Here is a 23610-nt window from a genome sequence, read left to right as displayed (position 1 = left end):
TCTGGATTTCAGACAATCATGTATCACAATGCGGAAGACATAGTTATGGACATTTACCCCTTTCGTACTCAAGAGTTACAAACAACTTTTAATGGCTGTTAAAAAAAAAAAGTTAAACTGAAGAAGCCCACTCATTCCTCAATGGAGCTTGCTTTCTTTGCAGAGAGATGCCAAAGGCCAGTACCTGTTCGACCTTCTTTGCCACCACCTGAACCTACTTGAGAAAGACTATTTTGGGATACGCTTTGTAGACCCAGATAAGCAGCGGGTAAGTCAATATTCAAAGCACAAAAGGAGTACAGGGCTAATCAGTAATCTTGAGGTCTTGTTATTCATATTCATATCCAGTCAGACCCTGCAATTGGATGTTGTCTCTTCAAATCATAGCATTAGACCTGGAAGGCACCTTGGCTAGAGCTCCCCTGGAGAAGCTTGTCATTTTACAGTTTCTGAAATGGCAGGCTAGGGAGCTTAAGTGATTTGCACAAAGTTGGAGGCAGAGCAGCTGGACTGGGGTTGTGGTCTCAGAGCCCAGGTCACAGAGTAATCCTCTCCTGCCCCCTTTCTAGTAAGTGGGCTGAGCCACATTGTTCTGGTTAGGAAAAGCCTCACCAAAGGTGCCATACCAACCCAATCTAGGCAGAACAGAGACAGAGCCAAACCATCACAGGCCCTTCAGCACCTTGCAGATCTTACAGTTCTTGCTCTGCTCTACACAGCGTAGGCAGCTCTACAGACACAGGGCATTCTGATAGACAGGATTCTGATATTCCAGACAGATACAGGAACAAACCATTATCTCAGGCCCCTGCTGATTTCTCCAGCTTCGTTTCCCCTGACCTGTCTTCCCCCTGTTGTGGTCCACCCAGATAGTACTACTTTTGCTCTCCAGATATATCATACCTTCTTTCTTTACAGAGCCTTCACCTATAGAGTTCCCCTGCCTAGAATATTCCCTTTTCCTCATTGCTCCACACTCCACATCCTTCTTGCAGCTAACTCCTTTTTATACTTAAGGTCTTAGCTTAGACTTTTATTTCCTCTAGGAAGTCTTCTCTAAGCCTACTCTATGTTAGTAATCCTCCTTTGGACCCCCATTTGCCCTCTGCTACCCTTGTTATGGCACTTATTACATCATGCTGTGATTACCTGTGTTCCCTGCAAAAATATAAGTTCCAAGAGGGCCTGGACTTTATCTCATTCATCACTGTCTCCCAGGTAACTAGCACAGGCCTACAATGTAGTTGGTATTCCATAAATATTTTCTGAAGAAGAAAAAAATATTTTCTGAAGAAATGAATGTATGAGTGAGTTAATGGCTTACAGTGCTATGTTTCTTACATGCATTTGCCCAGCCTCCCAGCTTGCACACACCTGCAGTTTCTATAACTTACCTTCATCTACCCTTTGCTCTTTGTGGAGATGGACTCTATGGTATCCCCAATAAAGTGGAGAGCTAATGATGGACTATTTTTACAAATGGTGTTTCTTTGTTTGGTCCAAACTTTTATCCTTAAAAAGGAAGGCTGGCTGTGTGTAGTGGCTTATGCCTGTAATCCCAGCTCTTTGGGAGGCTAAGGCAGGTGAATTGTTTCAGCCTAGGATTTCATGACCAGCCTGGGCAACATGGCAAAACACTGTCTTCACTAAAAATACAAAAATTAGCTGGGCATAGAGGCACTTGCCTGTAGTCCCAGCTACTTGGGAGGCTGAGACATGAGAATCACTTGAACCCAGGAGGCAGAGGTTACAGTGAGCCAAGATTGCACCACTGCACTCCAGCCTGGGAAACAAAGCAAGACTCTGTCTTATTTTTTTTTTATTAAAAAAAAAAAAGGGGAGAGCCAGTTACTTCAAGATCTCTTTGTCTCCTAGAGTGGTGGTATATGAAGAAAAAAAGGCAAATTGTATCATGTTCATTGGTTTTTTTAGTTAGGTCAGAATGTGCTTGAGGAGAATAAGAGAATACGTGGATGTGGTCAAGGTTAAAATGAGAAGGAGCTAGAGAGAGATAAGAACATGGGAAAGAGGAGAAACAAACATTTATAGACTTCTTACTGCTTGCCAGGCTCTGCGCTGCACACAAACCTAATTCTTCCAGTTGATGTGTACTGCTCACTGAGTTCTGCCAGGCACTAAGCTAAGAGCTTCATGTATGTTATTCCATCTCATCCTTAATGAAATGATATGAGTATCCCTAATTATAATATCTGTTCTCCAGATGAGTAAATAAAATATCAGACAAGTTTAAGTAACTTGCCCAAGGTAAGTAGCAAAGCCAGCCTCGAGCTAAGATCTGCCTCACTCTAGGGCCAGTGTGGTTTCTGAGATTCCATGCTGAATGTATAACTGATAGCTTCTGAAAGTTGTGTAACTCTGTGCCTTGCGGGAGGGGTTAGGGAGAGCAGAGAGGCTTGAGAGAGTATCTGAGAGTTGCAGAGAATTGGGGACCTGTAAAGAGTCATCCTTGGTCCACTCATTCATGGGAGGGATGGAGGAGGTGAGCTCCCTTGCTCCATCAGGGTATAAGGTCCTAACATAAACCTCCTTCCCTAGGTCACGAGACAGTCTGAACCCAGCACTCATATCCAACCCCATGTTACTGCTTGCTCTGCAGGAGCCTCCAAGCATCTGGGAGCTCTACTGGTCTCTCCCAGAGGACCTGCCCTCACTCTCCTTCCTTAGGATTCCTGACTCAGGCCTAGGGCCTCCACCTTCTCTCGGCCTCTCCTTTATACCCTTTTAAGCCCCTAGAGTCTGAAGATTGTGCCACTTTGGCACATTGGCCCATTCACCCAATCAGAGGAGGAAACCCTTCTCTCTTCTTCATCTTCTTTTTTTTTTGAGACAGAGTTTCACTCTTGTTGCCCATGCTGGAGTGCAATGGCACCATCTTGGCTCACTACAACCTCTGCCTCCCAGATTCAAGCGATTCTCCTGCCTCAGTCTCCCGAGTACTGGGATTACAGGTGTGTGCCCCCTTGACTGGCTAACTTTTTTTTGTATTTTTAGTAGGAATGGGGGGTTCTCCATTTCAGCCAAGCTGGTCTCGAACCCCTGACCTCAGGTGATCCATCCACCTCAGCCTCCCAAAGTGCTGGGATTACAGGTGTGAGCCTCTACGCCCAGCCTCTGTGAATCTTCTTTTCCTCTTCTCTTGATCCCTTCTCCCAAGCCATGTTGTTTGTTTGCCAGTGAATCTGGGACCACTTTGGCCAGGCAGCTGCAAAAGGCAACTCTGGCCATCACCGTATTCTTGGTTTCCTCTCAAGATTTCTCTCCTGGACTCCAAATCTCATGGATCAGCTGTGACAGCTCTCCAGTCCCTTCTCACTCCTTGCTACTCTCCTCCAGCATCAGTCCTTTCTTGATCTCTCACTACAATAAAACTAAAATCTTTTCTCCAACTATTGTCAAGGGGAATAGCCTTATTGTCATTCAGCTTTATCTGCCTTCTGCTGATAATGCATCTCACAGTCATTAATTTCTACCTCCCTTTGTTTATTTCTTTTAAACTATCAGTCTAATGTCTAGGGCTGTTGCTGTTCTGTGCACTGGGTCCCTGGCACTGGCTATCTTCCCCTTACTGTCCACAATTCCAGTGTGCTGTGAACAGATGGGCCTCCTCCCTCTTCACAGGCACAGCCTGGAGCCCCAGTTGTTTCTGAGCAGTTTAATCTCTTGCCTTTGCTTCCCTGTGAAGCAGAGCCACGGTGGGCCGTGTAATGTGAGAAGGACCGCTTAACCACATTGAGTGGCTATAATGAGTTGCCAGCCTCGTGGGAACTCAGATCAGCAGAAGCAGGAGAGCAGAATGTCAGCCCAGATTATCCATGTGGAGCTAATGGAAGAACTGGCTCTTAGTGGGTCCATTAACTGCATGACCCATGGCCCAGCCCAGAAGGTTATCACTGGGAATTAAGGGAGGCCGGGATGCTGACTGCAGGGCCCTGGCTGCTCTCCTGCCAGAGAGAGGACTCTGTGAAGACATTATACTAAATGGAAGTAGCCAGAAAAGAAGGAATTATGGGTCCAGTCCCTTTGCCATTCAGCAGCTACCTATTGAACACTGTGCTAGACACCGGTCATGCAGTGGTAAACAAGACTGATAGTTTTGGGTCCTCATGGAGCTTACATCTGGCAATGTTAAGCTACCTCCAAATAATCAAACCCCAGTTAATAGCAGTCCTACCTAATTCTGATTATCTTAAAGTAACAAACATCAATAATAAATTTTATAAAGGACCCATGTAGAATTAATAAACACATTTAGAATGGTTTCATTGCTTCCCCCAAATGTAAGTACCATGGGAAAATGTATATTACCTCTATGTCCTGCCTCTTTGTAAATCCAAGGGGAAGAGGGTACTATCCTACAGGTTGGTTGTGGTTAGTTATCATTTGAGATTTAGACTTTAAACATCCCTGGATGCCAAGGAATCCTGAGTATGTGTTTTCTAACGCAAGGGTTGGCAATCTATGTTACTCAAAGAAAGATGGAATATACACCAGCCATCCCTGACTTAGGAAATTTCTACTTCTCACTACTTTCTAAAGTTGCTACCAATATCCTCTATCCCCACTACCCTGCCAAGAAAAAAAAAAAAAAAGCTGGTGCATAACACAAACACACACTACTCATTAAAGTCAGTATTTCCCAATGCAACCCAGGTGGGGCTCTGTCACCACCACACCTACATGCAGTTGCCTGTGCTTAATCGCATGCCAGAAACATGGCTCAGAAGTTTGGCACCCTGATCTAGAAGATAGCAAGCATTTCCAGGGAAGCACCGAAATGGCATCCGAAGCTGGAACTACTTCCCTCTTTCACAGCTGGTTCCATAGCAGCTCATTTCAGAAAATCATATCACTCTTTACTCTCCAGACTTATCTTGCACCAGCTTTTGGACTGCTTTCACCCTAGGCTACAATCTGTCTAGTTTTTTAACTTAGAGAAAACAAGTTATATTTTACAGCCCTTCTCATCAGGTTTTTCATATTCTGTGTTCTCTGTTTCAGCATTGGCTGGAATTTACAAAGTCTGTGGTGAAACAATTGAGATGTAAGTATTCTCCATGAAAAGAGTCAAGCTGCACCCCTGGGGAGGGTGGGATAAAACCTCCCACTTATCGCAAGTCTTGGTCTACATATATAATTTTCCACTGTTTTGTTTATAAGTTGGCCCTAAATATATGAGGGCCATATATTTACGGTTTTCTTCTGGTGCTTCAGTGGCCTGTGCATGCTAGTGGCAATAGAGCCCTGTCCTCTTCTGAGAGAGGGTCTTCCCTGATGTTCACCTCTTTTTCTCTGCAGCCCAGCCTCCATTCACCATGTGCTTCCGTGTGAAATTTTATCCTGCAGACCCTGCTGCTCTGAAAGAAGAAATAACCAGGTGAGGTGAACACACTTCCTGCAGCCATTAGGACCTGTTGGAGAGCATAGGAAAGGGGGACGGTGACCTCTTAGAGCCTCTAATTTGGACGCACCTAACTCTTAGAGGCAAGGAACTCTTCCTAAATATAATGACTTCTGTGTTTTGTTTCCACATGCTTTCTTTCCTTACCCCTCAGTGCAGTTGGAACACAGTGGACTTCTTTCTTTCAAGAAGTGCGAATATTGCTTCTTGAACTGGTAACTCTCATAGGGATCTGGAGTAACTAACCAATCAGAAGCATCTTTTCTTTCACCTGTGATGTGGCCACTGTGGACATTTTTGGAGAGGGCTGTGTTGCTGCTTATTTTGGGGGTTGAAAATAGACTCAAGTGTTCTAATGGATATACTTGGAAAATGCGAAAGCATGGCATTGAAAGATAAGCTGGAAGATACTGAAGGTTTTAAATCAAAATGGGTAAACTCCAGTATGCTGTTGGATCAGGTTCGTGATATATTCTTTATTGTGGGGATTGTGTTCTGTGGCAGGCAGACAGCTGTGTGGAATGCATCCTATCTCATCCAGTACCACTTGAGGATGAGAAAGAACCTCTGTGTCCCTAGCCATCCTAAAAGAGGGTCAATGAGTAAGAGCTTCAAAGCTTCCCCAGGATTTTGTATATCTGAACCAAATTCACTCTGACCAGTCTCACCTCAGAGATTCAAGAACTCTCTACCACAGGGATCCCTAATTTTTGTATTAGAAAGACCTAATTTCAACATAAGCAAAACCTTGATGTTACCTTGTAGAAGCCAGGACTACAGATGGGGATGTGATGCCAGGGAATCCTAGAGCTGAGGAAACAGCACTGCCAGCTCTAACCCCTTCCCTAAGACCTTGGAGACCGCAAAGGTGGGAATGTGGATATTGCCAGTCATATAGGCTATTTATCCTGTAAGGATTTGAGATCCACTCCTAGATCCTGAACTGCTTGGGAAAATTCCAAAGACAGAAATAGAGGAGGGAACAAGAAGGAAAGAATATGGAATAATTTTCTTTTTCTTTTCTTTTTTTCTGAGACGGAGTTTTTGCTCCTGTTGCCCAGGCTGGAGTGCAGCGGTGTGATCTCAGCTCACTGCATCCTCTGCCTTCCAGTTTCAAACAATTCTCCTGTCTCAGCCTCCCAAATAGCTGGGATTACAGGGGCCCACGACCATGCCCTGCCAATTTTTTTATTTTCAGTAAAGACGGGGTTTCACCGTATTGACCACACTGCTCTCGAACTCCTCACCTCGTGATGCACCCTCTTTGGCCTCCCAAAGTTCTGGGATTACAGGCGTGAGCCACCATGCCTGGCCGGAATTATTTTCATTTCCTGATCTGAAGAGCATGCCAGGTGAAAGGAGCAAAAGTTTCTCTAAGAGGGGAAATCAGAAAATGGGGAAAGGAGAGGGCAGGAAACAGGAATTAGTACAGCAAAGGCAATAAGGAAGTGGGACAGGGGAGAAAAGTGATTCCTTCACATGGACCCCAGTTGGAGTTGAGGGAAATCTTCTAATGAAGTCAGAAGGATCAGGAAGGATTGTTTTCTGCAGATGCATTGGGCAGTGTGTACCCACCTATTTTGAAGCACTGAAGATAGTGAGGTGGTGTAGCTAGAACCAAACCTCATGCCTCTTACTAAGCATAGAAGCTGCAGGCTCTGCTCATCTATACAGAAGTGCAGGTGGCTCTTGGCTTTGTTTCAGAAAAACAAATCCATCCAAATCATAGAGACCCTAAGGCTTTAGGTAGGTGAGTAAGGGTAAAACCACTATGTTTAAAATTTCAGACCTGGCACAGTGGCTCATGCCTGAAATCCCAACACTTTGGGAGGCCGAGGCGGGCGGATCACCTGAGGTCAGGAGTTTGAGACCAGCCTGGCCAACCTGGCAAAATCCCATCTCTTCTAAAAATACAAAAATTAGCCTGGCATGGTGGCACATACCTGTAACCTCAGCTACTCAGGAGGCTGAGGCAGGAGAATCACTTGAACCCACGAGGTGGAAGTTGAAGTGAGCCAAGATCATGCCACTGCACTCCCCAGCCTGGGTGACAGAGTGAGATTCTGTCTCAAAAAAAAAAAAAAAAAAATTCAAGAGTTTTGTTAAAATACCACTAGCCTGCACCACTCACGATCTCCAGAGTGTTTACCTTAGCTCTGAACTTCTCTCTGCTGAAAGAGACACTGGTGCGAGGGCAGACCCCTATACTCCTGTTCACATATCAGAGTAACCTAGCACATCTTTGTTGTCCACCTCACTGGACCAAAAGTGGGGATGAGAGAGAGCAGCCAGTAAGAGCACCACAGATATATGGCTTTCCAATTTGATTCATGGACCAGAAAAACATGGTTATCTTGGCCCTTAGGAGGCGCTCTTAATAATACAGTTTTCAGCCAGGCACAATGGCTCACACATTTAATCCCAGCACTTTGGGAGGCCAAAGTGGGTGGATCATGAGGTCAGGAGTTCGAGAGCAGTGTGGCCAACATAGTGAAATCCCGTCTTTACTGAAAATAAAAAAATTAGCTGGGCGTGGTGGTGAGCGCCTGTAATCCCAGCTACTCGGAAGGCTGAGACAGGAGAATCACTTGAACCCGGGAGGCAGAGGTTGCAGTAAGCCAAGATCGTGCCATTGCACTCCAGCCTGGGCAACGAGAGTGAAACTTCATCTCAAAAAGAAATACAATTTTCTGAATCCAGTGTCACTATCTTATATGAATGGACAGACCTTCCTACCCAAGAAGCAGCATAGACCTGGGAGCTGAGATCTTACTTATGTCACAGGTTGGCCGTATAGCCTTGGAAATAAGATACTTCACCTCTCTAACCTTAGATTACTCATTTATAAAATGGCGATGGTAATATCTACCTCGTAGAATTGTCAGGAGGATTAACCACTGTCCCAGCATCTCATACTTAATACACCGACAGTGAGCCTCGCACTGAGCAAAGCCTCAATATTTCGTTGCCAGATTCATTACACAGTCCAGAGGCCCCTGGGGTTCTGCATGGGGCACAAGTACAGTTAGTAGTGGCTTTTCTCCCTTGTTTATGTGAAAAGCACTTCTTTTCTAATAATCTCTACTCTTCCTCTGTCCCCTTTCCCCACCAGCTAGAACCCTAAAACTTAAGCAGCTAACTTCTGAGTTCTGAGAGAGAAAGCTATCCCATGTAATCATCCAAGTCCTAGTAAGCACAGCATTAGAACCATGGCTAGGCCTCTCACCAAGTCAGCAGACTTTAAGGACACTGGCAAGAAAATGAGCTCCTCTCCATCTGCATGCATTTGTGCTAACCATCTTGGGCCATTTTCCCCTCTCTCTCAACCTCAGCAGCGTTCTTTCCCTAGTAGATAATTTTCTAGCATTGTCAGGCGTATGAACCACAGGTGCCTGGGCCTGCTTTGCAGTCTTTGTGCCTCCCCCTCCCTGGGGCATTCTGTGAGGCTGTGGAATTAGCTGCCTTTTTCTCCTCATTCACATCCCTACTGATCTTAAGAGAGTAGATACTGGCCCCAGCCTCACTCAACACCCATAATTCATCCCTGGCTTAGAGCCCTCCATCCCACCTTGCTGCCAAACTAATTTAGCTGTCAGTGTGTTTTTTCCTGGCAATATTTGTCCTAAATTTCACTGCCGTCTCAGCCATTCCCATAAAGCCAGGCTGAGAGAAGGGGATGAAGTAGAGAGTACAGAACTTGGTTCAATTTATCTCTTGGCTTCTTTCCAGATGATAAATTTAGTTGCCAAATCCTGATTAATTTATTTTGTCATTTTTAAAGTAATAAATAGATTTTTCTTGTCTAGGCTAGAGACAAGGCAAAGAAAATGGGGAATCAGATACCAGATTTGGCTTTTAACAGGGATTGCAGGTGTATGAACTCTTTGGAAAGATCAAGTAAGAGAAAGAAACTGACTACAAATGGGCCCCATCGTCAAGGAAGCAAAATGTCTGTAAACAACAGATGCTCCAGAAAAGGTTAATAGAATGAATCAATACGTACATGAATGAATGGAGTCATCAGGTCACTTATTCCTTCAATGAACATGACTTGAGCTAGCTTAGGGTAAGATGGATTGGCAAACTTTTTCTGTAAAGGGCCAAATAGTATTTTAGGCTTTTTGGGCCATATGTTCTCTGTTGCAGCTACTCAATTCTGTCATTGTAGTGTGAAAGCAGCCATAGACGATACATAAATGAATGAGCAAGGCTGTGTTCCAATAAAATTTTATTTCATTGGAAACTATGGCAGCAGACTATAGTTTGCCAACCCCTGGGCTAAGAAATCAGAAATGCTGGTTTCAAATCCCAGGTTGTTCTTTAACTAGCTCTGTGACAGGGCAGGCAACAGTATCTCTAAGCACTCAGTCTCCTCATCCATTAAACAAGGAATAAAATGGTCATCACCTCATGGAGTTACTGGGAGGAGTGAATAAGAAAGGGCATGTGAAACAGGGCACACAGCATGCACTCAGTAAATGTGAGTTATTATTGTTATTTTGTTTTGTTATTATTTTGTCATCTCCCCCATTGGAATGTAAGCTCCATTAACAGGACTCTGAATTGTTCCCTGCTGCATTCCCAGCACCTGTGACAGTACCTGGCACATATTAAGTGTCAGAACTGGATGGATGAATGATGGATGTGTGGGTGGGTGGCTGGGTGGCTGGGTGGATGGGTGGATGGATGGATGAGCTAGGCATGGGATGTTTAGGCTCCCTAGAAGAATATTAAAAGTAAATAAAATATAGTCTCTGACTTCAAGGAGCTTACAATCTAATATGGGGTAGGAAGACATTCTAAACATAATTATAGTCAGGAAAAAGGAAATAGTAAATAGGGGAAGCCAGTGGCAAAGAATCTATTTGAAAGGAAGGTGAGGCCAAAGGATCTTCTGGAAAAAATACAGGAGCCTCCAGTGCTTTCCAGAGTTCACAGCCTTAAACTCTGGAAATAACTGTGGATTCATCCCCACCCTCAGAAAGCATTATGCTAAAGCTAGTACCCTGGAGAGATATACGCGTTACAGAAAAGCTCAGGTTTTCCTTAGCATCTTTCAGGCTCTTGCTCATTCTGTCCTGATTCACACTCTAATCAATTTAGGACAACACTAGCATTAAAACAAAAATGGAGGTGAGGTAAAGCCTCTTTGAGGCCAGAAAGATACAAGCAAAGTTTAAAAAACAAAACAGTTTCCTGAGAAGCAAGCTTGTTCTCCAAAATCCGGTCTAGAGCTGATTTATCCTTTTGTCCCGGTGAGAATTTCTCTCTGATAACAGAGGGTTCTCCTGACTTGGATTAGGACTAACCTCATAACTAACCAAATTACTGTGGGGGTAGAAAAGGCACTGGGCTGAGTCAGAAGGCCTGGATTCTGATTGCTGTGTTACCTCAGATAAGTCACTCTACATTTCTGGACTTCAGTTTCCTTGGCTATGAAATGTTCTAAGGTTCAGAGATTCAGGAGGGCTGGACTGGGCAGCCCCAGCAGGCTGACCCCTTGCCTGGCAATACACAGTGGTCCTGGAGATAGTACCTCCGGCAATAAGATTGTCTTCCTTAGGCCCATGTGTGTCAGGGGAGAACATGCGAGGGTCTCTTGCGAATGGACCTAAGGATGCTATGAGTCATGTGGAATATATTTTCACCAACAACACTGAGTCACTGGTTATCTCCTTAAATGAACCAAACACAAAGCTCCATGGAAGCCACTGTGGCAGAAAGGGGAGGGGTCCCCAGTGCAGCTTCCTCTCTCTTGAAGCTCAGTTGATTCTTTCATGAGCTCATCTCTTCTTGTCCTCAACTATGGTTTGCTTCTTTAGGATACTAGTGTACCATTTTCCCTCTTCCCATCTAGTTCTATGACATTGCCTGAGAATGCCTCATGGCCTTGCCTTTAACCTCCCTGCAACTGTTTTATCACCAGAAATCAAAAGGAATCCTGACCAGTTGTTTCCATTCCAGTTCACCTGAGGCTGTTAGCTGCCATCAGTAATGATGCCTTGGAAAGACAGTGGTTCTCAGTGTGAGTGAGCAGGATCCTGTTCCCTTGGGTGAGGGGACAGGGAAGCAAATCAGAAACTTTAAAGGGGCCTTTTTCTTTTTTTTTTTTGAGATGCAGTTTTGTTCTTGTCACCCAGGCTGGAGTGCAGTGGCACAATCTTGGCTCACTGCAACCTCTGCCTCCCAAGTAGTTGGAATTACAGGCATGCACCACCATCCTGGCTAAATTTTTTTTTTTTGTATTTTTAGTAGAGACGGGGTTTTACCATGTTGGCCAGGCTGATCTTGATCACCTGACCTCAGGTGATCCACCCGCCTCAACCTCTCAAAGTGTTGGGATTTCAGATGTGGGCCACCCCGCTCAGCCCAAAGGGGCCTTTTCAAAGCACAGGAGCACACCCAACACATACGGATTCTGACGGGTTCCCCCGGAAGATGTTCCCCTCTCTGCCATGTTGAAAATCACTGTCAGAGCCATGTTATCCCTTTGCAGTATTTTCTTTAGTCCAATATGTACAGTCCCTGAATTTTAGACACAGACAAGCAGAGAAACATGGAAGATGTGATGCATGAATCCAGGCCCATGGAGTGATCAGTGAGTAAGGGGCAAAAGGTTTGCATCCACATCCTGCTGAAGCCTGTGGAAGGTGGGAGTTGGAACAGTGAGAGGCAGAGAAGTGCTTGCTCACTCTCTCCCACACAACGTGTGGCATTTCATTGTGGGAAGCAGAGTGAAGACGAGCTTGATTTGGTAGATCCATTTTATTATTCACTCTACATGATGTCTTTTTTTCCTTCAGTTTTTCTTGGCAAACATTTGGGCAGTAGGGTTGGTAGGAGCAAGGGGTTGGATTCTTAATAACTTCCAGACTAAAAGACTCCCTTTGATCAGAGGAAGGCAGTCTAATCTGCTGTGGTTAGAAGGTTGCTTTTGAATTTTCTTAGGACAGCTTCTTAAATTTTAATCTATACACAAATCACCTGGGGATCTTGTTAAAAGGTGTAAGTGTAAGTGTAGGATGGGCCTATATTCTTCATCTCCAATAAGCTCTCAAGTGATGCTGATACTCCTGATATGTGGGCTACACTTTGAGTAGCAAGGCCTGAGGAGAAAAGAAGGCTTGGTTGCTCCCTCATTTCTGTTTGTTAATTGCTTGAATCTCCAAACCCAAGCCTCTCAGAGTTACCTGCTGGGACCCCTTCCTACCACCTCCTAGAAGCTGCACTATCAACAGCCGTCTTCCTCTTGAGCATTTTTACATGATCAGGTGGACATGAAATCCTCTATTTTATTCTTCAGCCTGAAAACAGAAACAATGGAAACCTCCAGTTGTTCAGGGAGGGGTCAATTTCTTTTTGGTTCAGAGTGGTAGAATTTAAAGGAATTTTACTACATTTTCATTACTATCCTAGGGATGCTGCACCATAAAAGTTAAAATAAAAAGCATTTTATTATCTCTGAGTGTCTATGGGTTAGGAATTCAAGAGCAGCTTAGCTGGGTGATTCTGGCTCAGGGTAAATCACGAGGTTGCAGTCAGGAGGTTGGCTGAGGCTGCAGTGATCCACAGGCTTGACTGGAGCTGGGGGCTTCATTTCCATCATGGGGCACTCAAATGGCTGCTGGCCGGAAGCCTCAGTTCCTTGCTGGCTGTTGGCAAAGGCCCCAGGTCCTCACGACATGGACCTTTCTATAATACTGCTGAAGCAACCTCCAGAAAAGTGAGTAATCTAAAGGCAAGAGAACAAGGAGGAAGCTGCAAGGACTTTATGACCTCAGAAGTCAGACACTCACTTATCAATAGAATAAATTCTGTTAATAGAAGTGAGTTATCAAGTTCTAAGCCACACTCAAAGAGAAAGAATCAAGCCCTAACTCATGAAATTATGATTATCAAAGAATTTATGAAAATATTTTTATATGTGTGTATGTGTGCGTGCGTGCGTGTGTGTGTTTTTAAGGCGGAGTCTCGCTCTGTAGCCCAGGCTAGAGTGCATTGGTGCAATCTTGGCTCACTGCAACCTCCACCTCCTGGATCCCGATTCAAGCAATTCTTGTGCCTTGGCCTCCTGAGTAGCTGGGATTACAGGCACACACCACCATGCCCAGCTAATTTTTGTATTTTTCATAGCAACAGGGTTTCACCATTTTGACCAGGCTGGTCTTGAACTTCTGCCCTTGTGATCTGCCCACCTTAGCCTCCCAAAGTGCTGGTATTACAGGCATGAGCCACCACACCTTGCCAGAAATATTTTTAAATCACCACAGATGCTCCCTGGCCAAGGAGCTACCATGGTAGGTGACCCACCCAATCCCACCCAGAAATTGATGCTCCTCATAATCTCACAGGTCTTCTAAGAAGAGCAGCAAAGACCACACTCCTTGTGAAGATATTTCAAAATGGAAAGTCATCAATTCCATTCTACTGTGACAGGGTCCATTCACCTAGTGAGACTGCAAAGTGTTTATAGGAGGGCAGAATATCGTAGTGATGAAGAGCAAAGTTCAGGGGTCTCACAGTGCTAAAGTTGAATCCTGGCTCTTCCACTTAGTTGCATGTCCATGAGAAAATCACTAAGGCCTCATCTTCTTTATCTGGAAAAAATAGGGATAATAATAGTACTTATCTCAAAGTGTTACGTGAGAATTAAATAAGATGTTGCATGTAAAGTGTGTAGAGAAGCAGATCATAAGCTCTCAATACATGTCAGCTACTGTTTGCTCTTGTTTTTGATATCCTGCTTCCACCTGAGGTAACAGCTTTCTGTATTTAAAGAGATGCTGGCCCCAGGTTTCTGCTTCATTTGTATGCTTCCTTCACCAGTGCTTCTTGTTGCACTTTTTCTTTTTTCTTTTTTTGAGACCGGGTCTCTCTCGCCGGTTGCCCAGGCTAGAGTACAATGGTGCAATCTTGGCTCACTCTTCTTACACTTCAATCCATTTCAAAGGTCTGGTTAACCTCGGTAACTGCAGGCTGTTTCCACATATGGACAGATTCTCTTGGCAAGCTGAAACAGCTCTTCCTGGGCTAGTTCCTTCACCCACCATTCTACTTAAGAAGGAACATCAGCCAGCACCCAAGGCGTAGAGAGGCCCAGTTTGCCAGTCTCTGATGGCATAGTTTTCTTTTTCGGCTCCAGATTGACTGGGACTGGCTCCTTCCAAAGCCCAGAACTGGAGGGGTGATGCTTTTACCAGGAAACAGCCATTTCTGTTTTGAGCTACAGGAGGAAACTGACATATTTTGAACTGAACCTCAGGTGAGTTCAGGGCAAAGTACTTGAAAGAGTCTACAGGGAAATGGAGAATGTATTTGTTCTACGTTATGTTTCAAGAATTTTTCTTAATGTAGTTAAAGTATCCTGACAAAGATTTAGATAGGCTTACATTACATATTTCTATCTTTAAAGCAATCAAAGAAATCCTTTATTGTTCATTCTGTTTTCTCCCCAGGTATTTAGTCTTCCTACAGATCAAAAGGGATCTCTACCATGGCCGCCTCCTCTGTAAAACATCGGATGCTGCCTTGTTAGCAGCTTACATCCTTCAAGGTAATGACTTTTGACAGGATAAGTTTGCTTTTCATGCCAAGTACTGATTACATTCAGTTAGCACAGATGACTACTTCTTGAATCTAAACATTATCTAGGCCAGGTACAGTGGCTCACACTTGTAATCCCAGCACTTTGGGATACTGAGATGGGTAGACCACCTGAGTTCAGGAGTTCAAGACCAGCCTGGCCAACATGGTGAAACCCCATCTCTCCTAAAAATTCAAAAATTAGCCAGTGTGGTGGGGCATCCCATTATCCCAGCTACTCAGGAGGCTGAGGTGCAAGAATTGCTTGAATCCAGGAGATGGAGGTTGCAATGAGCCGAGATTACACCACTGCACTCCAGCCTGCACGACAGACCAAGACTCCATCTCTAAATAAATAAATAAACAATATCTAACTTGAAGCAGAGTTCAATTTAGAGGGTATTTTGTGTTTTGTTTTGTTTTGAGATGGCATCTCGGTCTGTTGCCTAGTCTGGAGTGCAGTGGCTCAATCTCAACTCACTGCAATCTCTGCCTCCCAGGTTCAAGCTATTCTCCTGCCTCAGTTTCCTGAGTAGCTGCAGGTACACACTACGGGTATACACCACCACACTCAGCTAATTGTTTTTGTATTTTTAATAGAGATGGAGTTTCACCATGTTGGCCAGGCTGATCTCTAACCCCTGACGTCAGGTGATCCACCTGCCTTGGCCTCCCAAAGTGCTGGGATTACAGGTCTGAGGCACCACACCCAGACAAGTTAGAGGATTTTGCTTGGATTTCCTAGAGTCAGATAACACTGAACACTCAGCCCTAAACTGTGCCTAAGGTATTATTACCAGCTCCTTAAAGTCATTCTGACTCTGTTTTAGGGATTTGCCCTGGGCCCCTGGTTGATAAAGTCCCTGAGACACTAGAGAGTAATCAGAATTGATTTTTTTTTCCCATCCTCTCAGGCAAATCTCCAAGACGTGAAGTATATTGGAATTCTGATATCTATTTCAGAGACCTTTTAGTACAGGGTACTCAAAGTTGAAAGTGTTTCCAAGTAACAAGCATATTTCCTAACAGGCTAATAAGTAAGAGTTTAGGTTTACCCAGCTGATGCCCAGATTGACTTTTTCTGCAAAACACTGGGAGATATATGCAGTCTTCACACCTGTCCCCTTCTCCTGAGATGCAGAGACACTTAAATGCAGCTTCCGAGATTTCTTAGTCCCAAGGCCTGAAACTGCCATTACTAGTGGATCATTTTGGACCATAGCACTGAAATCATAAAGTTTCCCCCAAAGAATTTGAACTCTTAATTGGAAATCCCAGAGGCTACTTTGTGACGAGAACCTGGAAAGTGCTTGCCAATATAAACTAACTAAAGAATAAGACACTAAAGTCCTGACAATAGAAATATCATGGCTGGCTACCTGTGTTAAGAATGTAAAAGTCAGCCCATTGCCACTTTGACTTCTAAGACTCCTGTTTTTAAAATCACCGACATGGGGAGTCCAACAGGTACTTGCTAATTTTAAGATACCCAAAGATGCCCCTTTGATTTTTCTTTTTTTTTTTTTTCATACAGAATCTGGCTCTTTTCCCTAGGCCAGAGTGCAGTAGTGTGATCTTGGCTCACTGCAACCTCCACCTCCTGGGCTCAGTGATCTTCCCACCTCAGCCTCCCAACTAGCTGGAACAAGTGTACACCATGACATCCAACTACATTTTTTACTTTTTTGTAGAGAGGGGGTTTCACCACGTTGCCCAGGCTGGTCTCCAAGTCCTGAGTACCCATTTTGTTTTTACAGAGAAAGCCTGGCCTGACCTAAGTGAAGTCTTATACTCTAGTCTTTTCTACAGTGTTACCCAATCATTCGTTTTTCTTCAGAAAAGTACTTGATGTCCAATACTGTTTCCCACCTGGAACGTTCTAAATATAATCAATATAAATGACTGGGCCACGCACAGTGGCTCACAACTATAATCCCAGCACTTTGGAAGACCGAGGTTGGAAGATCACTTGAGCCCAGGAGTTAAAGACCACTCTGGGCAACAGAGTGAAACCCCATCTCTACAAAAAATTTAAAAATTAGGCCAGACGTGGTGGCTCAAGCCTGTAATCCCAGCCCTTTGGGAGGCCAAGGCAGGTGGATCACCTAAGGTCAGGAATTTAAGACCAGCCTGACCAACATGGTAAATAAAGCCCCATCTCTACTGCAAATTCAAAAATTAGCTGGGCATGGTGACGCACGCCTGTAGTCCCCGCTGAGGCAGGAGAATCACTTGAACCTGGGAGGCAGAGGTTGCAGTGAGCCAAGATCACGACACTGCACTCCAGCCTGGCAACAGAGCAAGACTCTGTCTCAAAAAAAAAAAAAAAAAAAAAAAAATTAGCCAGTCCTGGGGGTGTATTCTTGTAGTCTCAGCTGTAGGTTGAGGTGGGCAGATCACCTGAGCTTAGGAGGTCAAGGCTACAGTGAGCTATGATCATGCCACTGCACCCCAGCCTGGGTGACAGACCCTGTCTCAAAAAGAAAGAAAAAACAAGACTCCAAGGCTCAAGGTCACCCTAGACTTCATGCTTGGGTTTCTTGCTAACCGTAGAAATTCCCAAGTAGGTTGGACGCGGTGGCTCACACCTGTAATCCCAGCACTTTGGTAGGCCGAGAGGTGGGCAGATCACGAGGTCAGTGTTCGAGACCAGCCTCGCCAACATAGTAAAACCCCGTCTCTACTAAGATACAAAAAAAATTAGCCAGGCATGGTGGCAAACACCTGTAGTCCCAGCTACTCAGGAGACTGAGGCGTAAGAATTGCTTGAACCCAGGAGGTGGAGGTTGCAGTAAGCTGAGATTGTACCACTGCACTCCAACCTGGGCGACAGAGTAAGATGCCGTCTCAAAAAAAAAAAAAGAAAGAAATTCCCAAGTAATTTGGAAGACACAGTGAGTAGGTTTGTAGTGAACAAGTACAAGCCACAAGTACAATATTCAGCCTTGGGAGGAAGTCACATTTTCCTCTTAATATTTATTCCTCCCTTAAGACTTCACATCTGAAGTGGTTATGGCTCTCACCTGGGAAGGAAAAAGGGCACCCACAGAGTAGCTGGCCCCTCCTCTTTATTTTATCATACCCTCCATCCTCCTTATGGAGAGCTTCACGTGGAGAAAGCTGGATTCTGACCTGGGTGTGGAAAGCACCACGGGTCCTCTGCCCTCCTAAAGTTTACTGCTGGGAGATCTCATCAGGTTTAGAGATGAACTCTCTCTGTGAGTAGCCAGAGGAGAAAGGCTCACACCTGGCAGGGACTTTGGACTGAGGGTTGAGTTCTGAATTTGGATCACAGTTAATTTATCAATTTACTGTGTTCCTGCTAAAATCCTCAAACCAGGATTTAGGCTTCTGAACTGGCTGAGCCCCAAGAGGATCTCTCTTTCTAATCAAGTTCACCATTTTCTATGCTGCCACAAAGAACACTGCTCCCAGACCCTCTTCTCATGGCAGAATGGTTGAGGACCATAGTGCAGGCCTCTGCTCTTTCATCATAAACTTATTGTGGTGACCCCAGAACACAAGGTCAGCTCTACTGTCTCTCTGCATAGACCTGAATGTCAACCCAGTGTGTCCACCTGGGAAAACAACGGTGTTCATGCTCCTGAGGGGCCTGCCCTCTGCCTAGCCCACAGCTGTGCTCAGAATCCACTGTTTCTTGTAAATCTGATGGGTGCTTTGGCTTTTGCTCTGTGTGCTAATCTCTTGTTGCTTTGCCAGTGATGATTTACCTGTCTCCACAATTTTTTTTTTCCACCTTCCTTTTGAAAGCGGAGATTGGGGATTATGACTCAGGAAAACACCCTGAAGGCTACAGCTCCAAGTTCCAGTTTTTCCCTAAACATTCAGAGAAGCTGGAAAGGAAAATTGCTGAGATTCACAAGACAGAACTCAGGTACGTGACAGTCAGGCCCAGAACAGTGTGGTTTCTCCACAGCCTGAGCACACAGGCTCCATGCTGTGTCATCTGCTCTTGTAGACTATTTGTTGACATAGAGTGATGCTCCCCAGCCTTCCTGACCCCAGGATGTACCATTGTCAGTGATACACTGACAGCACAAGTCACAGCCACAAACCCTGTAGGCTCCCTCTCCAAAAAGAGCCATTTAGACTGAAGCTTAAAGAGGAGGGAGAAGTCGTGTTATAAGGGAAATAGAGAAGGATTGGCCTCTGAAAGACATTTGCCTCATTAAGATACTTAATGAAGATACAGAGGAAAGCATGAACTGGGGAAAAGTAAAAGATAAACACAAAGGAAACCACAGAAGAGAAAAAAGATGAAAAAGACCAAGGGCGGTGGCTCACACCTATAATCCTAGCACTTTTGGAGGCTAAGGTTGGCAGATCACCTAAGGTCAGGAGTTCAAGACCAGCCTGGCCAACATGGCAAAACCTTGTCTCTACTAAAAATACAGAAATTAGGCCGGGCACGGTGGCTCATGCCTGTAATCCCAGCACTTTGGGAGGCCGAGGTGGGTGGATCACGAGGTCAAGAGATCGAGGCCATCCTGGTCAACATGGTGAAACCCCGTCTCTACTAAAAATACAAAAAATTAGCTGGGCATGGTGGTGCGTGCCTGTAATCCCAGCTACTCAGGAGGCTGAGGCAGGAGAATTGCCTGAACCCAGGAGGCGGAGGTTGCGGTGAGCCAAGATCGCACCATTGCACTCCAGCCTGGGTAACAAGAGTGAAACTCTGTCTCAAAAAAAAAAATTTAAAAAAAAAATATAAAAATTAGCCAGGCATGGTGGTGGGTGCCTGTAATCCCAGGTACTCGGAAGGCTGAGACAGGAGCATCGCTTGAACCCAGGAGGCAGAGGTTGCAGTGAGCTGAGATTATGCCATTGTACTCCAGCCTGGGTAACAGCAAGACTCTGTTTAAAAAAAAAAAGAAAAGAAAGAAAAAGGAGAGGTTGAGTGAGGATATGAAAAAGGGCAGATCTCTGCTTTCAGTCTGTGACAGTGTGACAGGTGGCTTCTCAGCAGAGGATGGACTGCGCAGGGCTGATTCATAAATGCTGAGAGTGCCTTGGGAGCACTTTAGTTCAGGGCTGTGTCCTCAGCCCCACCTAACTTAGCCCCCCACCACACCCTACCTGGAGTCCCTGACTTTGCACAGAAGGAAGTGGAGGAGACGTGGCTTCAAATGTGGAGCTTCATCTTTCTCAGCTTCTCTCACTTTGCCCAGAATATGCTGAATACCATAAAACAGCATTAATGCAGCCTTTCACCCACGTGAAGTGGGATTTTCTACAAAGACTCGTTTTAAAAAGTAACAATAGGGTGTTTGGGCTCCACTTGGTGTAGAGCACAGATTCTCCAGACTGACAAACTATGAGGGGAAAAAAGAGATATAGAATGCAGTGTTGGCCAGGCGCAGTGGCTCACAACTGTAACCCCGGCACTTTGGGAGGCAGAGAAGGGCAGATTACCTGAGGCCAGCAGTTCAAGACCAGTCTAGGCAACATGGTGGAAACCCTGTCTCTACTGAAAACGAAAGTAAATATATAAAAAAAACTAGATGTGGTGGCACACACCTGTAATCCTAGCTACTCAGGAAGCTGAGGCACAAGAATCACTTGAACCCAGGAGGCACAGGTTGCAGTGAGCAGGAATCACGCTGCTGCATGCCAGCCTGGGCCACAGAGTGAGACCCTGTCTCAAAAAAAGAAAAATAAATATAAAAATAAAATGTTATATTGTCATAATACATTATACCTTTTAAATGCCTGGCAGCTAGGAGCAGAGCAGGATATTTCTAATGCTGACTAAACTTCATCTTGTTCCTTCCCTGACCACGGGCCACCAGAAACCCTTCACTCAATGACTTTACCAACTAATATAACCCAAAGCCTTCTTAGCCTTTGTAAACAGACCCCTCTGCCCATGCCCTGTGGCAGGATGGGTTTCTGGCCCTCCCAGAAGAATGGCAACACCAAACAAGTAGAATCTTGTATGCTTGCTGCCCCTCTTCCTGGGTATGCCTTCCCTGGTGCAGGACCCCATGGCACCTAGTCACTCTCTTAGGGAATAGCGACCCCTTGTGATAAAGATTAGGATAAACATGGGCCTGCGGTATTGAGGACACGGTCCTCAAGGTTCCTTCAAAGAGATAAGGGATGTGCTGGAACTGCCTGGAGGGCTTTAGGAGATGTCAGAATAGAGGGTACAACCATCCAGAAACCTAGTTCAAAGCAGGGGGTTCCCCCAGGAAATGATGCCCACTTTGAGGACCCTGGAGGTTTGGGGCAAGTCCAGGGGTAAATGGAGCCCATAGGGCCCACTCCCCCAGCAGACAAGGATACTCTCTGGAAAGAGAAGCAGTGCTCTAGCCAGCCCTTTGCTTGCCACACAAGTATTTTCCAAACTTACCTTCCCTGTGCCTGAGATACACTGGTGGACATATAATCCGTATTCACAGGAATACTTCCTTACACAGGTTCTACCTCGTCTTCATAATGTAAAAATGTATCCATGCTTCCTTGCTGCAACTTGAATATGGGCTCTTTAGAGCCCAGACTGTATGCTGTGTTTCTTGGTTTATTTTCCAACAAGTAGCACAGAGGCTGGCACATAAAGGGGCTGCCTGACTGATGCCTCTCCAGAGGGACACTAGGGGGAGTCTGGCTTGCTCCTCCCTGGGGTCAGCTTATCTTCCTGCCTGGCCAAATCACCTGAGGTAAATTATAGCTTAGAAATGAGCAATGCCCAGTCCTGCCCACCAGTCATCAAAGATGTTGACTTCACAAGTTTCCCGTCCCTCCTCACCAAAGCCAACACTGTTTCTGTAGAAGTACATCTGCTTTGCAGAGCTCTGGACCAGGCAAGAACCTGATGGTGATTCTGCCTCTGGGTCTGCAATGATCCCATTGACACACCTGCTAAAGAGGCAGTGGGAAGGGGTGATGCCAAATGCCTCTTCAGATGGCCTGGAGCTGGGGCTGATCTCTGCCTTTTTCAGCATCTTTCCTTTTCATGGTCATCACCATGTGGACAGGCAGCTGTTGTGAAGCATGGGAGCTCAGCACTGTCTCCTTCTGCCTCTCCTCACCCCTGTGTTCCCTTTTGGCAAAGGAAGAGGGCTGAGTGACACCAGCTAGCTATATGAGCCCCTTATTTGTTTTTCAGTCTAGATCAGATCACATGTGAAAAGCCTATGACTTGCCTCCAGCCTATAGATGTATTTTGTTTTACCCCATAGTATTTTAAATTGTAAAATACCACATAAAAATCAGTATCTCTGACTTTTCATATAAAATCACAATATCTAGCTGAGCCCTGCATTCTTTTCTTTATTTTGGAGACGGTCTCATTCTGTCACTCTGGGTGGAGTGCAGGGCTGTGACCATAGCTCACTAAAACCTCGCACTCCTGGGCGCAGGTGATCCTCCTACTTCCCACCTTTGCCTCCCAAGTAGTGGGCCCTGCATTCTCAGGGATGGTAATCTCAGCATTAAGGTGCAGCTATAGTCAGTAGGTTAGGCTACAGTTTGCCACAGTCCCCACCACTCCCTATTGTTCATACTCAGCCCAAGTAATTCATTATTTAGCCTGCCTCACTCTGAAAACATCTGAAGACAGAGACTCTAGTAGGAGTCTCTGAAATTGGTCCTAGAACCAAGCAGGGAGCACACCCTACAAAAATTGAGATATGTGGCTCACCCTGAGCACGTCTTCTTCATAGAGAGTTTATCCCAGGGGAACCTGTGGGAACAGGACACCTAGAAATCATCTCATTTTGTTTATTCCAGTGGTCAAACACCAGCAACATCAGAGCTCAACTTCTTAAGAAAAGCACAGACATTGGAAACATATGGAGTGGATCCTCACCCATGTAAGGTAAGACCCCCTGGTTAGAGACTACGCTGACCTTTCCTTCTCTAGAAGGCGTCAGGAGGAAGGGCCCACATGCCTGCGGCCAGAAGCCCCCTTCAACATCTGCATGGCTGGCACTTTCAGTGAGATGCCAGAGAAAATACCTCCTTTGGAAAACTCCGGATCCCATGCTGCATTATTTTTTAGTGCCACATCAATGTCAGAGGAACCGAGGCAAAGTCAATCTAAATTACAAATCCAAAGCTAGGGCCCGCAATGGGTAATTTGGTAGAAATGAAGAGAGGAGGGATATGGAAGGCCCCCACAGGGAACCATCAGAGGTAGTTCAGCAACTGCCCATCCTTTCCTGACCTGTAATCTACTTTCTTTCCAAGAGTGGGTTTTATTGACTGCAGTGGCATAAGTCACTGCACGGAACTGCAGCGGAGTCACATTTAATTCCATTATGCACCTGTGAGGAGTATATGGGAAGCAGCCGGGGAGGCTGCCCAGAGAAAACCTCTGTAATTACTCATGTGTGTCTGGCATTCTGGAGATGAGCGCAGGCAGCCAGTCACTGCCAAGGCCTGTGCAGACCCATGGCCCCTTCCAGTCTCTCTCTGCAGCTGTGTCCCTTCACGTCACCGCCTGTCCCTGTTGCTTTGACACCACTGGTCTCTACCTCAGTGTCTCTGCATTTCTGCCTCTCGCTTTCCATTATTGGAGTGGGTCCAGTATCACCAGTAAAACCAGCTGTCAAGCTGATCTGAAGGAAACAGTATCAGCCAGGAAC

General features: G+C 45.3%; 1 protein-coding gene across 10 annotated transcripts in view; it reads left to right on the top strand.

Annotated features, from left to right (window-relative positions):
• FRMD5 (FERM domain containing 5) overlaps positions 1 to 23610 on the top strand; it is a 368823-nt gene that overhangs the window by 312037 nt on the left and 33176 nt on the right. For 9 of the 10 annotated variants that reach the window (XR_013520906.1, XR_004729640.3, XR_013520908.1 and 6 more), the window contains 6 exons: positions 164 to 268; positions 5020 to 5062; positions 5317 to 5395; positions 14875 to 14972; positions 18773 to 18896; positions 22754 to 22841. Coding sequence is in view for 6 of the 10 variants with exons in the window: in XM_009005349.5 (XP_009003597.1) it covers positions 164 to 268; positions 5020 to 5062; positions 5317 to 5395; positions 14875 to 14972; positions 18773 to 18896; positions 22754 to 22841 (537 nt within the window). In the remaining 4 variants the exon portion in view is untranslated. Of the gene's footprint in view, positions 1 to 163; positions 269 to 2851; positions 2970 to 5019; positions 5063 to 5316; positions 5396 to 14874; positions 14973 to 18772; positions 18897 to 22753; positions 22842 to 23610 lie in introns of all 10 variants that reach the window. The other variant, XR_013520907.1, reaches the window with a different exon arrangement.

Source organism: Callithrix jacchus, chromosome 8 (assembly GCF_049354715.1).
Source record: "Callithrix jacchus isolate 240 chromosome 8, calJac240_pri, whole genome shotgun sequence".
Lineage (NCBI taxonomy): Eukaryota > Metazoa > Chordata > Mammalia > Primates > Cebidae > Callithrix > Callithrix jacchus.
Note: the sequence above shows the minus strand (reverse complement) of the source record. Positions and strands in the feature narration are given on the sequence as shown.